At 40.7% G+C, this 19,271-nt stretch overlaps 1 protein-coding gene across 1 annotated transcript; it reads left to right on the top strand.

Annotated features, from left to right (window-relative positions):
• Positions 1-1,229: 1,229 nt before the first annotated feature.
• On the top strand, positions 1,230-17,670 carry LOC129178526 (paired amphipathic helix protein Sin3a-like). The gene is made up of 21 exons (XM_054770841.1): positions 1,230-1,441; positions 3,654-3,870; positions 5,134-5,313; positions 5,425-5,531; positions 5,682-6,000; positions 6,092-6,343; positions 6,445-6,597; positions 6,786-6,941; positions 7,025-7,111; positions 7,210-7,328; positions 8,282-8,507; positions 8,586-8,702; positions 9,095-9,333; positions 9,422-9,605; positions 9,684-10,257; positions 10,354-10,523; positions 10,667-10,840; positions 10,927-11,013; positions 11,102-11,193; positions 14,891-15,098; positions 16,140-17,670. Exons 2-21 carry the CDS (start codon positions 3,676-3,678, stop codon positions 16,356-16,358), a joined length of 3,858 nt encoding a protein of 1,285 aa, XP_054626816.1. The 5' UTR covers positions 1,230-1,441; positions 3,654-3,675; the 3' UTR covers positions 16,359-17,670.
• Positions 17,671-19,271: the final 1,601 nt, after the last annotated feature.

The following is a 19,271-nucleotide window of genomic DNA, read 5'->3' on the forward strand; positions in this document are numbered from 1 at the left end:
GAAAAAGTTGAAAGTGCTGACAACAAAACCACACAAATATTATCAATGGAAATCAAATGTATTATTATTATTGGGGTTGTCTTGCTGTCCACCTGTTGTCTATTCCATTTGCACAACAGCATGTGAAAGTGATTCCTAAAGTGACGTATGATTGACATTGTGATTGTAAGTGGTCTGTTTATTTTTTTGAGCAGTATATAAATACACTACCGGTCAAAAGTTTTAGAACACTCAAATTTTTCTGTCTGTCTAACATTGTTAATTCCCTGTTTTTGCCATTTTTGTAGCAACAAATTACTTTCTCCAGTACAATGCTGATCAAGTGATGTTCACGAGGGGATATTACCACAGTGAGTTCCGAACACTGTTTTTATGCAGACAGAGGAGGTAGTAAGTACTCCAGAACTTGGAACACCTGTAGGAATAATTTGCACCAACTGTTTTTCAACTTCATCAATCTCCATTTCTGCCGAACAGCTTTAAAAAATTGTTGACCCATGTTGTGGTCCCTGAAACAGGCCTTTTGTATAATTCTGAAATAAACATTATTTTTCAGTTTTGGGTAACCTTACCTTTTATTTAACCTCTGGCACTTCACTTAACTTTGTACCATTTCAAGCTATTCATTGGATATAATATATAAAACCTTTTCACAGAATAATATATGTATATATATATATATATATATATATATATATATATATATATATATATATATATATAGTTATCCTTTTTTCAGTATCCGGCCTTCTGTGGAAAAAGTTTGGGCACCCGTGTAAACTACGATATATTAATTTGTAATTGGGCTGTTCACATGAGATTAAGACATCCATACAATCAAATCAGAAGTTTTGTACTAATTGCTTTGAAATAGAAATTGTCTACAATTTAATAGAGGAGTGATAGCTTTACATTGATAATAATAATAGTTTTGATTGGCACAGTCGGAAAGATACCAATATGGGTTTTTCTGTGATTGTAGTTTGCAAAGGTGCGCAGGTGTTTGTAATATTTTGGTCAGAGGCAAGTTTTAAATAACTATTTAAATGTAATATATGATACAAAATACCCACATTTAATGAATCGCTTAAGAGTTATTTTTTTTTAATTTCTAACTCCACCCTCACGTTTAAGCGGGCCGGGTACACATAAACCAACCAAAGATACTGATGCTGTACTTGTTTTCATCCTCCACAACTGACCAATGGCAGCATAGCCTGGGAGGAGACTTCCTCCATGACAGACACGCCCCTATGTTCAACGAACACGGCTCCATACATACCCTGTTGTTAGCGGCACGGACGATTTCATTTTTGGCTATTCTAATAGACAACTGGGAAAAAAATCTCACATCCTGCCACGGCCATCTTCACGAACGTGTAGAGGTTTGCCCACCTTTATCACTGGTGTGACACGTTGTTGCTGGAGGCAGACCTGCGAGGTAAGCTAAACTAGCTAGCGAGCCAAGCATAGCCTGCATTGGTGGGGGTGGTTGTTGTGCTAAACCTAGCACACATTAGAGGCTACATAACCTTGTTGCACAGTGAGCCGCAAGTATTTGCGATGTCTTGGGTTTGTATATTATAGTCTCCTGGTTGTTTGGAAAGTCAAGGTTACGCGAAGACACGTTTGGGTGAGGCTAACGAGGTAAGTGGTCCTCACACTGATTTAGCTGTCAGGCTAACGCTTCAAGATGAACTTGACAAGGAACTCATTATGTCTTCAAAGAAGTTCACAGTGCGAGCTAAAAAGTTTGGCGATACAACTGTTAATATCAGCGTGGGCTCTTTTTAGGGGACAACTTTACGTTTAACCGTCGAATACCCGACAAAACTTGAGCGTCGACTCGACGTTACGCGGAAGCTAGCATTAGCTTGGTGTGCACAGTGCGTGGCTAGCATTGGTGTTCAAATACGAGCTGATAAATACATTCTTTCTTAAAGTGCAAACTTTTATCTCACTTAGCCTATGTAGTCCATAGTAATATATACACAGTATATATACACATATAATATATACACATATATATATACACAGTATATGTTGTAAAAATGATCTTGCTGTAGCGCTGTCAGAATGAACGACTTCTAGGGGTAACGCCAGTTAGCCAACACATTCGATTCGTCTGGACTGTTTTTAGTTCCATTGACAGAGGCGATAACCCGACACGGACACGCCGATATCGGTCGAGTGTTAACCCCGAAACAGTCCTCGAACTGTGAAGGCTTAACTTCATGAAGTACGAGTGTCAACGTCAGCCATCACGAAAGCGGTCAGCTCGGCGACAACGGAACGGTTAAAGTCGGGGTTGAGCCGTGAGGGGGAGGGGAAGAGGCACGGCTACTGCGAGCTAACCAGAGAGACAACGGCGAGCAAAAAAACGAGGATTTTTGTGTTGTTAGACAATTAATATTCGACTTTATACCGTCTTTAAGCGAAAATATTATCAGCTGTATATAAGCCTGACACGATCGCTGCTACTCGACACCGCCCGCTCCGCCAGCCTGTTGTCCCAATTTGGTGCAAAGCAGCGCGCAAAGAAGGCAGGCAGCACTACCGTCCTCTGAGTCTCCCTCACAAGTCTGTGACGTCGTCACGGGGAGCGTCAACAAATGACACTATTCGTGGAAAGAACAGTGTTGGATTGCGTTCTGCGCTATCTATAAACAATACGCGCTGCGCAAATAAAAATGTTTTTAAACAAAGGTGATGCTCAGTTTTAGCGCTGTCGTAAATGTATTACATTGACGTTGTTTATTGCCTTTGACAGTGTTATAGAACTACACTACATCTGTCCCTAATGCTGTATTGTGGTCACATTCTACACAAGAGGCGCAAAATATTAGAAACGCCCCTCAGTATGACGCACGATTTGTGTTCTTCTGTGCCTGTGTGTTACTTAAAGGAAAACTGCACTTTTTTTATTTTGCCCATCATCAACAGTCTTTATGTGAGACATGAACATATCTTTCTATTTTCTGTGCGTTCTAAAGATATAAAAACAGCTAAAAAGACGCAGCAAAGAGTGCACGTATGGGAAACACTTATTCCGCCTTTAAAGCCGAAAAAAAAAGCTGAAAAAAACTTCAAAAAGCGCCAACATTGTCCCATCTACATAAAATGTGACATGCATATTAACCAAGCTACAGCAACATTATTGTTTAGTTGCGCCAATCAAACTATGTTATGGGCGTGTTGACACCTTGACAACCCACACTGGCTAGCTACTAGCCGGCTAGCGCCTAGCTTCACCACACACTCGCCCGCAGAGTCTTAGCGCCACGCTCACAAAGCCTCAGGCCACTACCAAATGTAAGACTACATATTGGAGCTACTGCTGCTACTGTTTTTGTTTTTGAGTTTGGAAAAGTTAAGGCGAGGTGAAGGTGTTCATTTCTATGTTGCTATGTGAAATCAATGCGCCCAGGAAGGAAGTTCAGGTAATGCTTAAAAGGACCAGAATATGTCAAAGCACTGTCAGTATTACTTGTTATCATGAATATACCTGTTACTACATGGTTACAGCATCTATATGAAACCATAAATAAATTTGGCATGCATTTTGTTATTTCACATGAATTGTATTGCACTACTCTTCAAAGTAGTAGTTTTAAACACGTATTGTCAGCTCTGCATTTTTTTGTTCTCTTCAGCTCCTTTGAGTATGTTTATACAATGAAGAGGCATGTGGAGGACCAGGAACCAATATTTGCAGCCCAGCAACAGCAGCCAAATCGTACCCCAGTCCAGGGCCTTGCAGAAAGCTTCCAACACAGAGCCCTCGCCCCAACCACTACTGTGATAGAGGCGTCCTCAGACAACATGCAGCCGTCTTCTGGCATCCAGTATTCTCTTCCACAGGGTTACCAGGTCAGTAGAGGACTGGCCATTTCACTTCCTTTATTTCCTTGATCGACTATGGGGGAATGTAACAATTCAATGATTAACTGGTAAATATCATTTTCAGTGGGAGAATCTTTTTGAATTCCTGTTTTGATACCTCCATTATATTAAACAAAAACAATGCTGGGTTTCCGTAGCCTGTGCAAATGTAGGGGTGTCCTGATCCGATATTGATATTGGGGCTAATATCAGCAAAAAAAAATAGTATCAGATTATTTCAGTCTCCATCTAAAATGTCCGTCATTGGCACTCTGATACAAGCAGTCGATTCCAGACTCCGCCCCAGCACGTCTACCCAGCAGTGGCCGCATAGAGCCCTCGCGATCACAATAACGGCATTTATTAACGTGTTAAGTAGGAGTGATGTCGACCGTGTGTATTTTTTGTTAAAGTCTGAAAAAGATGCTGCAGGTGAGTGCAACATGTGTCATGCAGAAGTTTCCGGTCATGGCACAAAACTGAAGTTTAATACGACCAAACTCATTGCACATTTGAAGCAGCGTTACACTGGAAACTCCCACGGGACGACAAGCGGTCATTAGCTATAACAGAAAAGATGACCAGCCCCTGTCGGTGTTGAGTGAAGTTGAATTTAAACGCTTAATTGGGCATCTCAAACCTTGTTATATCATGCCTGCCACATTATATCTGCCACTACATTGAGTAAAACTGTCCCCTATATGCTTAAAGAAGTAACTTGGTCCGTTTTTTTCATACCCACTGTTGCTGATTATTGCTCTCAGTTTGAGTACTTGTTCACTTGTTCAAGCCTTTGCTAACATTCCACACTACAAAATAAGTAATAAAAGTATGCATGATTCATGCTGATATCAGATTGATATCGACATCAGTCGATATTCAGGGCTGCAGTATCTGTATTGGATCGGAAGTGAAAAAGTTGCATGGGGACACCCCTAAAATGTATCTCAACTTTCCAGAGCTAACATGTTGTTTCTTAGGCCTCAAACTTGGATAGACTTAATTATGGAGGAAGCGATGGATTTATTAAGTAATTAATTAGTCATTTCAGGGCCGGGTTTTGATTCCCACTTGAATTTAATTTTTTTCCCTCCTATTAAGAAGGAACATTTTGTAACTCAGTTGTACTAAAGATGAATGAAGCTTTTGAAAGGCTAGAGGCTATTTTACACCAACATACTGCTGCTAGAGGTACGACAAGGAAGGCAATAGTGACCTTGTAAACTGAAAGGATGATTTCTTTCTTCAAAGGTGCCTACAATGCCTCAGAGCACAAGTGGACATGGACTTAACAATTCTGCCCAACATGTTGGAGCACATGCACATAACATAGCAGTCCAATCGCAGGGTCCTTCACTAGTCCAAGGCCACGTGCATTCAACTGCACCTGTGACTTCAGCCCAAGGACAGCAGCAGTTTCAGCGATTGAAGGTGAGAAAATATCAAACGTGGACAGTTTCAAATTGTAACCTTGTATACATTTGGTTACAGTCTACACTCTTGGGGGAATTTGTCAGTTACTCGGACACGTTTGTTTTGTAGGTTGAAGATGCCTTGTCGTACCTGGATCAAGTGAAGCTCCAGTTTGGAAATCAGCCTCAAGTTTATAATGACTTCCTAGACATTATGAAAGAGTTTAAGTCACAGAGGTCAGCTCCAGTTAAGATACAAATATTGTGGAATTATTTAAAAATATTATATATTTCCACATTTCTACATTTAAGAATTTGGCAGCTATTTAAAAATGTTGATGTTTCTGATTCACGTTGAAAGTCGCAATAACCATTTTTCTGTTACAGCATAGACACTCCTGGTGTTATCAGTCGTGTATCCCAACTCTTCAAGGGCCACCCAGACCTCATCATGGGTTTTAATACATTCTTGCCACCTGGTTATAAAATTGAGGTTCAAACTAACGATCTGGTCAACGTGACCACACCAGGCCAGATTCACTACATCACGCCTCATGGTATATCTGTTCAAAACATCCCAGTAAGTGGAACACCCAGCCAGCCTGTTAGCCAGCATCAGCACCAGAGTGTGCCACAGGCCAGCTCGCACGCTGCTGCTGTCACGCCACCCGTCCCCACCCAGCCTGCAGTAAATAAAATCAACAAGGTATAATTCTAAGTGCATCAGAATATTGCTAAACATGTTGTGCTCGCCAAATCTGCAGATTTGTCACCTCATGGGCTCTTTATTCCAAAAGGCGATGCAGTCACCAGTCCACACCCCCACCAGCCAGCCAAACCCATCCATCCCATCTTACGCCTCACCACGGTCACCTTCAGTTCAGTCCCACACTCCTGTGAGCAGCACACCATCTGGTGGTCCACCACTTCAGAACAATCAGCCTGTGGAATTCAACCACGCAATAAACTACGTCAACAAGATCAAGAACCGCTTCCAGGGTCAGCCAGACATTTACAAAGCCTTCCTGGAAATTTTGCATACATACCAGGTCAGGAAACACTGATAATGGTCTATGTTTGCACCTTAAATAAATGTGAATCCGTCAGTGCTAACATTGCTGCCTCTCTTTTTATTTATTTATTTTTTCAGAAAGAACAGAGGAATGCCAAAGAGGCAGGAGGCAATTACACTCCAGCTCTGACTGAGCAGGAAGTCTACACTCAAGTTGCAAGGCTCTTCAAGAACCAGGAAGACCTGCTCTCAGAATTTGGACAGTTCCTGCCTGATGCAAACAGCTCAGTAGTGAGTTTATCTGCTAGTATCAGCAATCTGCTTTGTTTTTTGTAGTCCAAAAGGCTACATCGACTAGGTTAGCAGGTTTTAGAACTACTAATTTAAGAGAGAAAGTGCGTCTGTGTTCCGTCTGTGCATTTATATTTGATGTTATGTACATGCTGTTTCCTTTGAACTGTTTTCATTCCTCTGTTCAGCTGCTTGGAAAAACTGCACCTGACAGGGCAGAGTCGGTGCGTAATGATCATGGTGGGACGGTCAAGAGACCCCTACCAAACAATAAACAGAAATTAAGCCACAATGGGCTAACGGTCAAGAGACCCGGAACTGTGGGAGTTTCACCTCTTCTCAAGGTATACCTGTTTTTCATGCTGATCCAGATTTTTCATGTTGAAAATAAAATATCGTTTTAAAATCTTTGTATGATGTTTTGTAGAAGAAACCCAAAATAGTCGGCAAGGACCATGGCCTAGCTGAAGTTGGCAAACACAGCACAAGCACCGAAACCATGTTCTTTGAAAAGGTCAGTAATGTTAGTAGAAACAGTAATGTCCTCCTCTTTAAGTGGCTTTTTCTTGTGACAATACAATGGAAAGTCATTTTAATCATCATTAAAAACAGGTGAAGAAAGCGTTGAGGAGCTCTGAGGCGTATGAAAGCTTCCTGCGGTGTTTATACATCTTCAACCAGGAGGTGATTTCACGTGCAGAGTTGGTTCAGTTAGTTGTCCCATTTCTTGGGTGAGTGCACATTACCCTCTGTTTGACTTACTGTAAACCCTATATGGCTTGAACATGACAAAATGATCCAGCAGAGTTGTATTCTTAGTAGGGCTGTCAAAAATAGCGTATTAACAGCAGTAACTAATTTATTTAATTAATTATGTTAAAATGTTTTGCGCAATTAACACATGCGCATCATGGCAAGCCACCCCGCTTTGTTATGACGGCAGATGGAGGCACAAAAGCATGCCCACACAGTTTGACGCTCTTCGCTCTTTTAGAACTTTATTCTGACCTGAACACATCAACAGCAGTGAAATTCCAACACCGAATGTATATCACCGGCTCATAAACACGTCTCTAATCCTCCTAGGAACAACACTTTCTCATTGTCACTAGATGACGAGGTGCATTCAGGGGCACTCCGAACATCGCAGCCCCTTTTTATTATGTCTGGTCTAAATAAACAAAGACAAAGAAAAACAGTAAGTGGATATTCTTGTCACTCACAAGAGTAACTCTTACTGCAAAGTACAATTTGCTGCATTTAAGTATGCTCGGAAATCCCAGAAAATACATCTGAACTCAGAAGAGTGAATTCAACTTAAAAAAAAAAAAATAAAAATTACGTTGTCTTTGAACGCAAACCTTCATGGCTCATAATAACAAGGTTAAAGTGTGATCAAATGTTCTGCTACTATTAAAGAGACTAGTGTTAGCCAAATAGATTTTCATACATGTTGTATCTTTTTAGAATGATTACAATTTTCAGTTCGTTTGAAGCTGTTAATACATATAAAAAAATATATATAAAATTGTGTCTTGTCATTTAGCTTTTTGTCCATAAAATACAGTAAAAAGGGCACATTTCACAGAAAGTTGCATTTTATTAAAAATTTTAATCTTTTGACAGCCCTAATTCTTACTAATTGTAATGGACTGTTTCAAGTGCATTGTATCACTTTTGGCAGAAAATTCCCCGAACTTTTTACATGGTTTAAAAACTTCCTGGGCTACCGAGAATCGAGCCATGGTGAGTCGAGCCATGCGGAGACTTTACCCAAGGAGCGGGCAACTGAGGGCATTGCCATGGAGATTGACTATGCTTCCTGCAAGAGGCTAGGCTCCAGCTACAGAGCGCTACCCAAGAGCTACATGCAGCCTAAATGCACAGGGAGAACCCCACTATGTCGAGAGGTTAGTCACTGGTTGTTTCTGCCTGCTCCTTTTGGATTTGTAGAGCACCGATTTAAGTAAGCTGGTGTCTTGTCTCAGGTTCTGAATGACACATGGGTGTCGTTTCCATCCTGGTCTGAAGATTCTACTTTTGTAAGCTCCAAAAAGACTCAGTATGAAGAGCACATTTACAGATGTGAGGATGAGCGTTTTGAGGTAGGAATGTGCAGGTCACGCACATCAGGGCTTTGAGACAAAAAATTTTTAAACCAAGGTACGCATGATCATGTATGACCAAAAATTAAAGAAGCCCAATTAATTGATGGTGACACAGTTGTGTACTACGTTTAGATTGTATAGTGATTTGTTTGGTGCACTCCTGGCTGAATAGATTGGCATACCAAGCTTGACGTACAATCTTTGTGTTAAATCATGCACATTTGTAGCTTGTCATCTGGAGGACTGTGAGGATTCTGAATTTGTTGAGTTATTATTGTTGTTTTTTCAGCTTTTGATTTATAACTTTTGCGCAAAACCAAATCGTTAGCCTTTTAAGATTTGTAGTCTTCCACACTAAATTGAAGTCAATGTAATTGCATACCCCTCAGCTTGATGTTGTGTTGGAGACCAATCTTGCCACGGTACGAGCCCTCGAGTCAGTCCAACAGAGGCTTTCACGAATGTCGGCGGAGGAGCAGGTGCGCTTCAAGCTGGACAACACGTTGGGGGGCTCCTCAGAGGTCATTCACCGCAAAGCTATCCAGCGAATATACGGGGAAAGAGCGCACGACATCATTGATGGTCTTAAGAAGAACCCAACTGTGACCGTCCCTATAGTGCTAAAAAGGTTATAATTAATACTTCTTACAAATTTTACTGTAATGTATCTAGATTGATTTGAAACTTATGTGGTGCATTTTTATTTCTATTCTCAGGTTAAAAATTAAAGAGGAAGAGTGGAGAGAAGCCCAGAGAGGCTTCAACAAAATATGGAGGGACCAGAATGAAAAGTATTATCTGAAGTCCCTTGACCACCAAGGCATCAACTTCAAACAGAATGACACCAAAGTGTTTCGCTCAAAAACATTGCTCAATGAAATTGAGCTGCTATTTGACGAGGTAAGTGGTTGCAAAGAGTCTGGATGTTTTTGTGCACATCACATGACTTGTGGATAAACATCTGGCTGTGTACTGTAGCGTCAGGAGAGGGCATCAGAAGAAACCACCACTCCTCCTCCTAGCGGCCCACACATGAACCTGACGTATGATGATAGTCAGATCCTAGAAGATGCTGCTGCCCTCATTATTCATCATGTCAAGAGACAAGTGGGGATCCAGAAAGATGACAAGTTCAAGATCAAACAGATCATACACCACTTCATCCCAGATCTCCTTTTCACCCGGCGAGGTGAGCTCTCTGACGTTGAGGAGGAGGAAGCACAGGATATGGATGTGGATCAAGATGGATCGAAAAAGCACAACGGCCTGCCAGGCAGCAGCCCGTCCAAGTCAAAGCTCCTTTTCAGCAACACAGCAGCTCAGAAGCTGCGGGCCACAGATGAGGCTTATAACTTGTTTTTTGTGAACAACTACTGGTACATCTTCCTTCGCCTCCATCACATTCTCTGCTCTCGTTTACTGCAAATCTATGGGCAGGCCGAGAAGCAGATTGAGGAGGATACCCGCGAGAGAGAATGGGAAAAAGAAATGTTTGGGCTCCAAAAAGAGAAGAATGAGAATCCGGCATTCCAACTTAAGATGAGGGAGCCTAGTAAGTGTAAAACATCTATAGTTTTACTGTAATTGCTCTGCTTTTGCACTATAACATTGAAACTACTTCCCCACAACCCCCTTTGTCCTATTGTAGTGGATGTTGATGTAGAGGACTACTACTCTGTCTTTCTGGAAATGGTGCGGAGCCTTCTGGATGGAAACATGGAACCAGCTCAGTATGAGGATTCCTTGAGGGAAATGTTTACTATCCATGCCTACATTGCCTTCACCATGGATAAACTCATTCAGAGTATTGTCCGACAGGTCTGTGTAATCCATTTTTATTTATTGCCAGGTTGCATAACAATAATATAATATTAATATAAATTAATAATAATCTAATAATCAATCTAATAATCAATCACCGCGGCATTGCCAGTAAAAGTATGTAAATATGTCTTTTTAAGCTTCAGCACCTTGTCACTGATGACTCATGTGCCCGTGTAATGGACTTGTACCTGAGTGAAATGGCTAATAAAGCCACAGGGGGCACCCTGCCCACACAGGCATCCCGAGCCACAGCTGAGGGGACCTACCAGCGGAAAGCAGAGCATCTCATGTCTGATGAGAACTGCTTCAAGGTAACCCTGAATCCAGTATGCTTTTCCGGCATTATAAGTTAGTCTGTGTACTCTTATGATATACACATAACTTCTGTTTTGTCCAGTTGATGTTTATGAAGAACCAAGACACTGTTTGTCTCACCATGGAGCTTCTGGACACAGAGGAGGAGAACTCTGACGAGCCAGCAGAGGCAAGGACTTCAATAGTACAATTTTCAGCACAGTCAAGGTTAGAAACGGTTTAAATTATTACTAATCCCTTTTCCATATGTTCAACAGAGGTGGTCGGATGTGGGCAGGTACCTGAACTCTGATTCGGCATCTCCAGAGCTGCGTGAGCATTTGGCCCAGAAGCCAGTGTTCCTTCCCAGGTGAGGCTCCAGCCATGTCTCCTTCTTGTCTACTGTTTTACAACTCCTGTCCTGATCCGCTACTCAGCCGAGCATCTACTCAGCTGTTGATGTGCCAGACACCTTCTGACAATTAAGAGCAGTGGCATGTAGAAAGTGCTGTGTAATGGTTTTGAGCGTAAGAGGTGCTTGGTAATAGACAGACAGAGATCGTAAGATTTAGTAACCATCGTGACGCCATTGTTACAGTAACAGCCTCTGCCTCACATGGATGATTGCACTTTACATGGTCATTCTTTTATGAAAAGGGAATTTATTTATTCATTCATTCAGTTCCTTTTTAAATAGGTTTTTATTTATACACAGATTTTAAAAGGAAATGGGTTTGCTTTATCATGGTTTGGAATCTCCACTTGAACAGACATTTGTTTGATCTTGTTGTGTTGAATTGAAATGATTTTCAGTGTGTGACGTCAAGACAAAGTCAGTGAATACACAAACTTAGACTAAAATAAATGGGTCTGATCTTCTGCCATGTTATTTCATTTTTTTCTACAATTTCTTTGACCTGAGTTTGGCGAAAGACAAAAGCTCTTGTATTAGACAGCACAGACAAATTTCTTGAACGTATCATGCCTTCTTGTAACTGTCTTCAAAGCAAGAGTCCTGTATGAGGCTTAATTGCTGTTCACAACTGTCTCTTTGTTTTAGTCTGTAAACTCAGTGTTATGTTTGTAAGAATGGGAACGTGCACGCCTGTTGCACATTGTTGTTGTGGATGAGGTTTTCCCTCCATTTCAGAGATTTGTGCCCAAGTTTTTTAGTACTCAAGCACATTTTCTGCATCACTTGTAAAGAGGAATAGGGTTTTGTCAATAAAATGATCATCTAAAGTGTATGCTGATATGTTGGTCTATTTCTTTCTTCACACTTTAGAGCCTTTCACGGAGGCATGTCCGTGTGTGCTCTGTCTTCCCGTCCCATGTGTGAAGCCAGGCTTTGAATTTTGCTACTTTTTTTTTTTTGTTTTTGTTTTTTTTTAAAAAAGAGTTTTTTGTCTTTTGGCTGTCCACGACCCATAAACCAGAACTGGGCAAAGTACAGCCCACAGGCCTTTGCCTGTCCCTGACCGAAATTAATTAAAAACTTTAATTAAAATAATAAGTTTACTTTATGCATGGCTTAAAACAGCAATGCTTTTATTTTGAGGATGTTCTTTTTTTTTTTGTATAAGTGCGTATGCCGCTTACCTCCGGCGCCAATGTATGTGAACTCATACATGCACACATCTTTTACCCAAACCATGACACTAATGGCTAGCTAACTAGTTATTTAGCTTGTTACAACAGTAATTGTTATTGCAAATGTTGATCCATAATCAAAAGAGAAGACGTTCTTTCAATGAGTCGCGTATCCACACGAAAAATAAAGTACTAAAATCTGACCAATCCAAGCCCTTACGGTCCGTGTTGCCGCAACGCGAGGTTCAGCCTAGATTAATTTTAGGATACATAGTCACTATACCATCCCCTCCGACTCTGTTTGATCCTTTTGTAGGTTTTCGTTCGGGTTGAGTGAGCAACCACAACTCTCGTTGACCTATTAGCTTGTTTTGCGAGCAAACATTGGTAATTAAAGAGAGATTGGGGTGTTATTGCCACTGGAACTAATCGCTTACACCGTTGTTACAACAGTCCTTTAATGCAAATGTTCATTAATCGGAGAAAGCCAGAAGTTGTGTCCTAAAAGCCGACCAATCACAGCCTTTAAGGTCCGCGTCATCGTGACGAGATGTTACATTTTTTTAGGTGCACGTCATGCTATGCAAGAGGTTTTGGAGGGGAAGGAGCAAGCTTGCATAGCATATGCAAGCGCCTTAACGCAGAGGCATAAATTAGGCGTGGTTTTTAAGGCTTTAACATGCAAGCACTCCCTGACCAACTGTACAAACACATTTGGATCACTACCTTGCTTTGCTGCTTCCTCAGCCCAACACATTTCAGTTCATCCTCATGCTCATCGTGGTGCTGTGTTTGTGTAAGATTTGTTTAAATCTGAGAGGTTACATTCCTAACATGCATATTTTCATGACCGCTGTTGTGACATATTTAGATGTTTGCTAAGCTTACTGTGTGTATACTGTACTGTATATAGTTTTTTCTGCTAGATATAGAATTGATATTTAGCGTGATTAGTTCAGCCTGTTGGGCCGGCATTCCACAGTATTTTCAATTTCTCATGTGTCTTCTTGGGGAAACTAATTTGCCACTCCTGCCATAAACATTTCAAAAAGCTTTCAGAAACCACTCCAATTTGTGTGCTTCGTCTTACCTTCTTTAAGTCATTGCACAGATCTTCTCTCTCACTTGAGGTTTAACAGTGAGCCTGCCTACATCTTTTTTGGAATTTTTGTTTTTAATACCACCATCAAATCTATTGAGAGGTCAGCAGTCTGTCTTCACAAAACACCCAGTGGCAGCCCAAATCCAGTTTTTCTTTTTCATCATCGCATGATCATAACACTGTGCATTGTTGGTGGCAGTATGTGAACATCTGAACATCTAAGTATTCTCCGCTCATATTTTTGATTAGTTTCCAACCAGGCAGCAATTCTTTAGTGTTTGTTTCTAACACTTGTACCTGAATTTGGCCTGGAAAGTCTTTTGTCTTTTTAAGCGGAGCCCTGAAAGCAAAAATATGCTTCATGCACCTCGCACACCCAATACCCTCTGTGGTAAGTGTTCTGGTGCAACGTGTCGACACAGTCAACACAGTAAGTACACATTTCAAACTTTCATGCCAGTGGGGTGATTATTTTCTTAGTTTCACAATATTGGGATCAATAATCACTAAAATGGAATTTTTCATATGGTTTTAAACTGTGACAACAACACAGTCACTGCACTGTGAAGGAAATATTACGACTGCTGCCTCTGCTGCTCTTATAGATCCACATATCCCGAATGATTTGACCTCCTATCTAATTCTGTTCCTGGGTGAGTTGCAATGCATGGGTGTAAACATTCTTCCTGAAAGGGACAGTCTTCTCAAATGTGACTAGATGGCTCTGTGCAGTATGTATAAATAAGGCTGTGAAGTAGCATGTGACATGCTGACCTCAATAAAAAAAAACAAAAAACATTTTTGAACCAAACCTTTAGCCTCTTGGGCCCCGGGCCATGTTTCTCCAAAAAATGGGATCAATCCAGGACTGATGTTGCTTGAATCATTTTGTGTCTTTTCAGTTTATGTAATGGATGCCAGCTTGTGTAGCTGTAGTAAGAGCTGCCCTGGTCAGTGGGTTGATAACCTGAGCGCTCTACTCTCGTTCAGTGGGGATGTTTGTTTACAGGCTCGGGATGTCCACTGTCAGAACATTCGGGGTTCAGTCTAAATCTGGAATTTTTTTTTTTTTATTAGACAAAAATGAAATTTCAGGTTCCATCTTTATTTTCACTTACCCGGTAACATGAATGCAGCCACACAAGCTGCCATCCGTCACATATGTACATTTTAACAGCTACAGAACCAGCCAAACATTACCAAGATCGCCCATGTAGACCTCGTTGATGAGGAGATGAATGTAATTTTTTGAGAAACATGGCCCAGGGCCTAAGAAGTTAAACATGATATATAATATAGCATATTGAATTGAATACAGAGTCTTTGCTTTAATTAGTCCAGTTGTATTTATGACAACTACTGTTGTGGCTTTCAGGAACTTGAGAAGAATAAGGAAGTGCCAGAGAGGATGGGAGCAGCTGCAACAGGAGAGGATGACCACGGGCCCCTCCGACCCAGAGTTACAAGGCGACAAGAGCCACATAAAGATGGAGTGCATGTTCAAGCTCAATTCCTACAAGGTGTATGTCTGCAAGTCGGAGGACTTCATGTACAGACACACTGCACTCACACGGGCTCATCAGGTAAATGTTTGACCTCCTTTTGTAGAACCGCTGTTTTAAACAAAAGCTTCGTGTGTGGAATTATGTCATCCAAATCAGCAGATGTGTTGTCAAAGAACTCCCAGGAAGTTGGAAGACTGGTAGAAAATGATTGCTAATAAAGCACTGGAAAGGAACATATTACCTTCGACATACTTTTTATGTAATTTGTAATAGTGTTTTGCGCTTAACATAGTTCACAGCTTATTTTGAAATATTCATATTTAATGAAAGTGATTTCAACACATGCCAACGATTTGACACATATTTGCTTATTTGTCGAGGAGGTGATTAAACTAATTAACTAACTTGCCTACAACACATATATAGTATTGCTTAAAATAACTCTTCTGTTGCTAGCTGAGTGCCGAAGAGTCACACAGATTATTGTTGTAAATCTCATGCGCTTGCTTTCACCTCCAAATTTGTGTTTGTGTCAGGGTTCTTCTAGGATTTCTAGGATTTCAGATCAACATTTGCAATGAGAGTGACTGTTGTAATTATTAGATTAGATTACATTGAGCTCCAGAACCCTCTCTCCTCAATTGCCGTTGTTCACTCGCAACACAGTTCAGGTTTAAGCCCTAAATATGTCCCCCACACTTATTAAACGCATTTAAAGTATAAAATGTATAGGTACTCACCACTAATGAATGATAATATAAGATGATCTGTGAACAATGGAATCGGAGTGACGGTCTGGGCACACATCTACTGTGTGGTCAAGCACCACTGAACAATGTGCAAAATGTCAATGCTTTACAAAAAATATTTTCAGAGATGTGTTTTCTGCAGGAAAAAAACTGCATATAGAGTATATACTGTACATACAATTTTTTTCTGTTTAGCAAACATTTATGAATGCTGAATTGCGAATGTGCGGGAGACCAGTAGTATAACTGGATTGATAGTTTGTGTGCCTCACAGAATTTTTGTGTGCTTACTGAATTACTCAGTTTGGATCTGTCTTTTCCAGTTCTATATTTATGGCTAAAGTACCTCTGTTTGTTCTGTGTCTTCCAGTCCCACCAGCGGGTCCACAGACGCCTGCACAGACGCTTCCAGGCCTGGTTGGACACCTGGGCCAAAGAGCATGTGACAAGCGACATGGCTGCCGACAGCCGCAGGTGGCTGATGGGAGACGGACAAGACGGCCTAGTGCCCTGTACTACCACCTGCAGCCTGGAGGTCCTCCATTATCTCAATGTTAACAAGTACAGGGTCAAGTACAGAACACAGTAGCCTATGATCCTGTCAGCAACCACGTGGTAAGACTGACTGGGGACGCTCCGACGGATCTTTGTTCTTTACCCTTCCGCTACTGGATTCATTTGCCAACTTTGGGGCGCTCCTTCTGCCGCTCAAGGTTCTGCAAATGCAGGTAAATCCTCTGTAAATTTCACAATTGTGTCCATGCTGCAAAATCAGGTTTTTTTTCATGCCACAGTAATGAGAATGAGAGGGGTGTTGTTCTATCGCAGTTTGTGCAGAACACGTGCATAAATGTCTGTATAGCTATGGCTAGCGTAACTCTTTAACAGTCTGGGGAGCAAAGCAGCTTGTGAATGGCTTTCTTACAGGTAAAAAAATTGCATCCAATCCCTTCTTTTATAAATGATGTCGTTTCAATGTTGTCATTGATGTGTAGCACACAGGAACAGTATCGACATTCAGCTCGCTACGAAGGATGCAAAATGTTTTTTTTTATTTTTATTTTTTTTTACTAATGGGGGGTGGCTTAGGAACCTTTTTGTGTTAGTGGTCTGTTACTCTCAAGTGGGTCATTTAGCAGATATTTAGTATTTTATACGCCTTTCTTTGGCATCACTGTGGCTTGCGTTTTAAAACAACTGACTGAAGCCAAACGGCACTGATGCCTCCCGTCTTTTTACAGACTGAAACGTTGTATTTACATTTGTCAGAAGGATCACAATTTGTGTGGCAAATTTGTTCTGTGTTTCACCTGTGAAACCTGCATATGAATGTGTGTTTTCCCATGATAGTGCTGATGCCTCCACTGACGCATGTATATAGTAGTTCAGTGTCAGCTTTGTACAGTTTTTGGGTCAACCAAGTCAGTCAGCAATACTTCTTCCCCATTGTGAATGTTGATTCCCCTTGAAAGGGGGTTGCCGGTAAAAGAGAATGTTTCATGGTCTGAAGGGTGGCTATCCTGAAATGCAAATATTGATGTAGAGATTGTAGCTAATGTAGAATAAGACAAGACCAGTAGGTTTTTTTGACTATGACTCCAACTTCCATGTGCCACATGCAGACGTGAGGAAATGACTTCAGACATTTCACACCAATGGATCATAAGACAAGCAACCGCGCCAAAGCAAAGATTGGCAACATTCTCGGGACGCTGCTTCCTTACAGGAACTTTTAAATGTGCTGATTACCGAAACCAGCTCCAGACAATCTTGCAGTTTGGTTTTTACTGTACACCAATACATTGTTTCATTCTTCTTTTACTGTCTATTCTCTTCACTTCTCTGATGTACATGTGCGTTAGTCTGGTGTTTGCTATTAAACTATCCTTTATAGACACAGACATTTTCCTCTTTTCCTGTTTTTCCCGGCGTTTAAACCCTCCTGGCCACCTTCAAAGGAGAAAAGCATGCTGTGTTTCCCACAAGACTGCAATCTATGTGCATGTCATTTTTATGGATGCTGCAGGAGACACAAAATGAGCAAAAAGCATGGAAAGCAAAACAAATATGTTTACAACAGGGGTGTCCAAAGTGTGGCCTGGGGGCCATTTGTGGCCTGTGGCTGTTTTCGATTCTCTATTGGCCCGCAGTACATTCTAACAATATAATTTAACTGATATAATTTTGTATAATTGAATTTAAGGGAAAAAAAAGCAAAAGTGGAAAAATGAGCATTAATTTTACAAGAATAAAATCAGAGTATTAAGAGGAAAAAAAGTTGTAATTTAATGACAGTCGGCATTTATGAGAATAATGTAATATGAGGAAACATTTTCTTTTAGTAGTACAGAGTTTAAATATAAATATATTTTTAATGGTAATATGTGAGAAACAAAGCAAAATAAAGTTGTAAACATTGGAAAACCAGCTTACGATAATACAGTCAAAATATTATGGTAGTCATCGAAGAAAATTTACAAGAAGGAAGTTGAAATACATCCATCCATCCATCCATTTTCTATGCCGCTTCATCCCATTAGGGTCGCGGGGGTATGCTGGAGCCTATCCCAGCTGACTTCGGGCAGGGTACACCCTGGACTGGTCACCTGCCAATCGCAGGGCACATATAGACAAACAACCATTCACACTCACATTCATACCTATGGACAATTTAGAGTCACCAACTAACCTAACATGCATGTTTTTGGAATGTGGGAGGAAACCGGAGTACCCGGAGAAAACCCACACACGCACGGGGAGAACATGCAGACTCCACATAGAGATGCCCAACAGAGATTCGAACCCAGATCTTCCAGATCTCCTGACTCTGTGGCCAACATGCTAACCACCATGCGGGCAAGTTGAAAGTTGAAATACAGTACTTGGAAAATGTAAAACAACAGAAATGGAAAAAATAGCTGGAATTTTACCAGAAAAAATCACAATATCAAGAGAGAAACGTTACAATATTACAACTTTAGTAGCGTAGAGTTGAAATATTAAAGAAAAAAAATTTTTTTTGTTGTAATATTATGAGAAACAAAACAAAATAAAGTTGTAATTTTTGGAAAAATAGGTTGGGGAAAAAGTTGGAATATTGGAATAAAGTCAAAATATTATGGGAATCAAGTCATCAAAGTCAAATAAAAAATGTATGAAGATTATTTACCGTAAGAAGAAAATAAAAATATTAAAAAAAAAACAGCAAAAATGGGGAAAAAAAGAGCAAAAGTTCACACTAATAAAACACTTTTTCACCTATGTCACAAAGTTGGGAAGCAGTTTGTTCTGCAAAATATCAAAGTAGCCCTTGCATGCTTTTATTTGTCAGTATGTGGCCCCCGGAGGAAAAGGTTTGGACACCCCTGGTTTAGAAATACAAATAAGCATTCTTCTGTTTCTTTTTGTGTGTTTTTTTTTTTTATGTCTCAAGCAAGCGGAGCAGCTTGTGAGTACTTTTGGATAGAGGGGCCACAGCAGGACCCGCTGCTTGGAGCGATAT

The sequence above is a fragment of the Dunckerocampus dactyliophorus genome, chromosome 3 (assembly GCF_027744805.1).
Source record: "Dunckerocampus dactyliophorus isolate RoL2022-P2 chromosome 3, RoL_Ddac_1.1, whole genome shotgun sequence".
In the NCBI taxonomy this organism is placed as follows: domain Eukaryota; kingdom Metazoa; phylum Chordata; class Actinopteri; order Syngnathiformes; family Syngnathidae; genus Dunckerocampus; species Dunckerocampus dactyliophorus.

Excerpts from the sequence above, each read along its gene's own strand:
- LOC129178526 (XM_054770841.1), top strand. The coding sequence starts at position 3,676 with ATGAAGAGGCATGTGGAGGACCAGGAACCAATATTTGCAGCCCAGCAA. Across the intron at positions 7,112-7,209 it reads AAACCATGTTCTTTGAAAAG|GTGAAGAAAGCGTTGAGGAG; the intron begins GTCAGTAATGTT and ends CATTAAAAACAG. Across the intron at positions 10,258-10,353 it reads ACTTAAGATGAGGGAGCCTA|TGGATGTTGATGTAGAGGAC; the intron begins GTAAGTGTAAAA and ends GTCCTATTGTAG.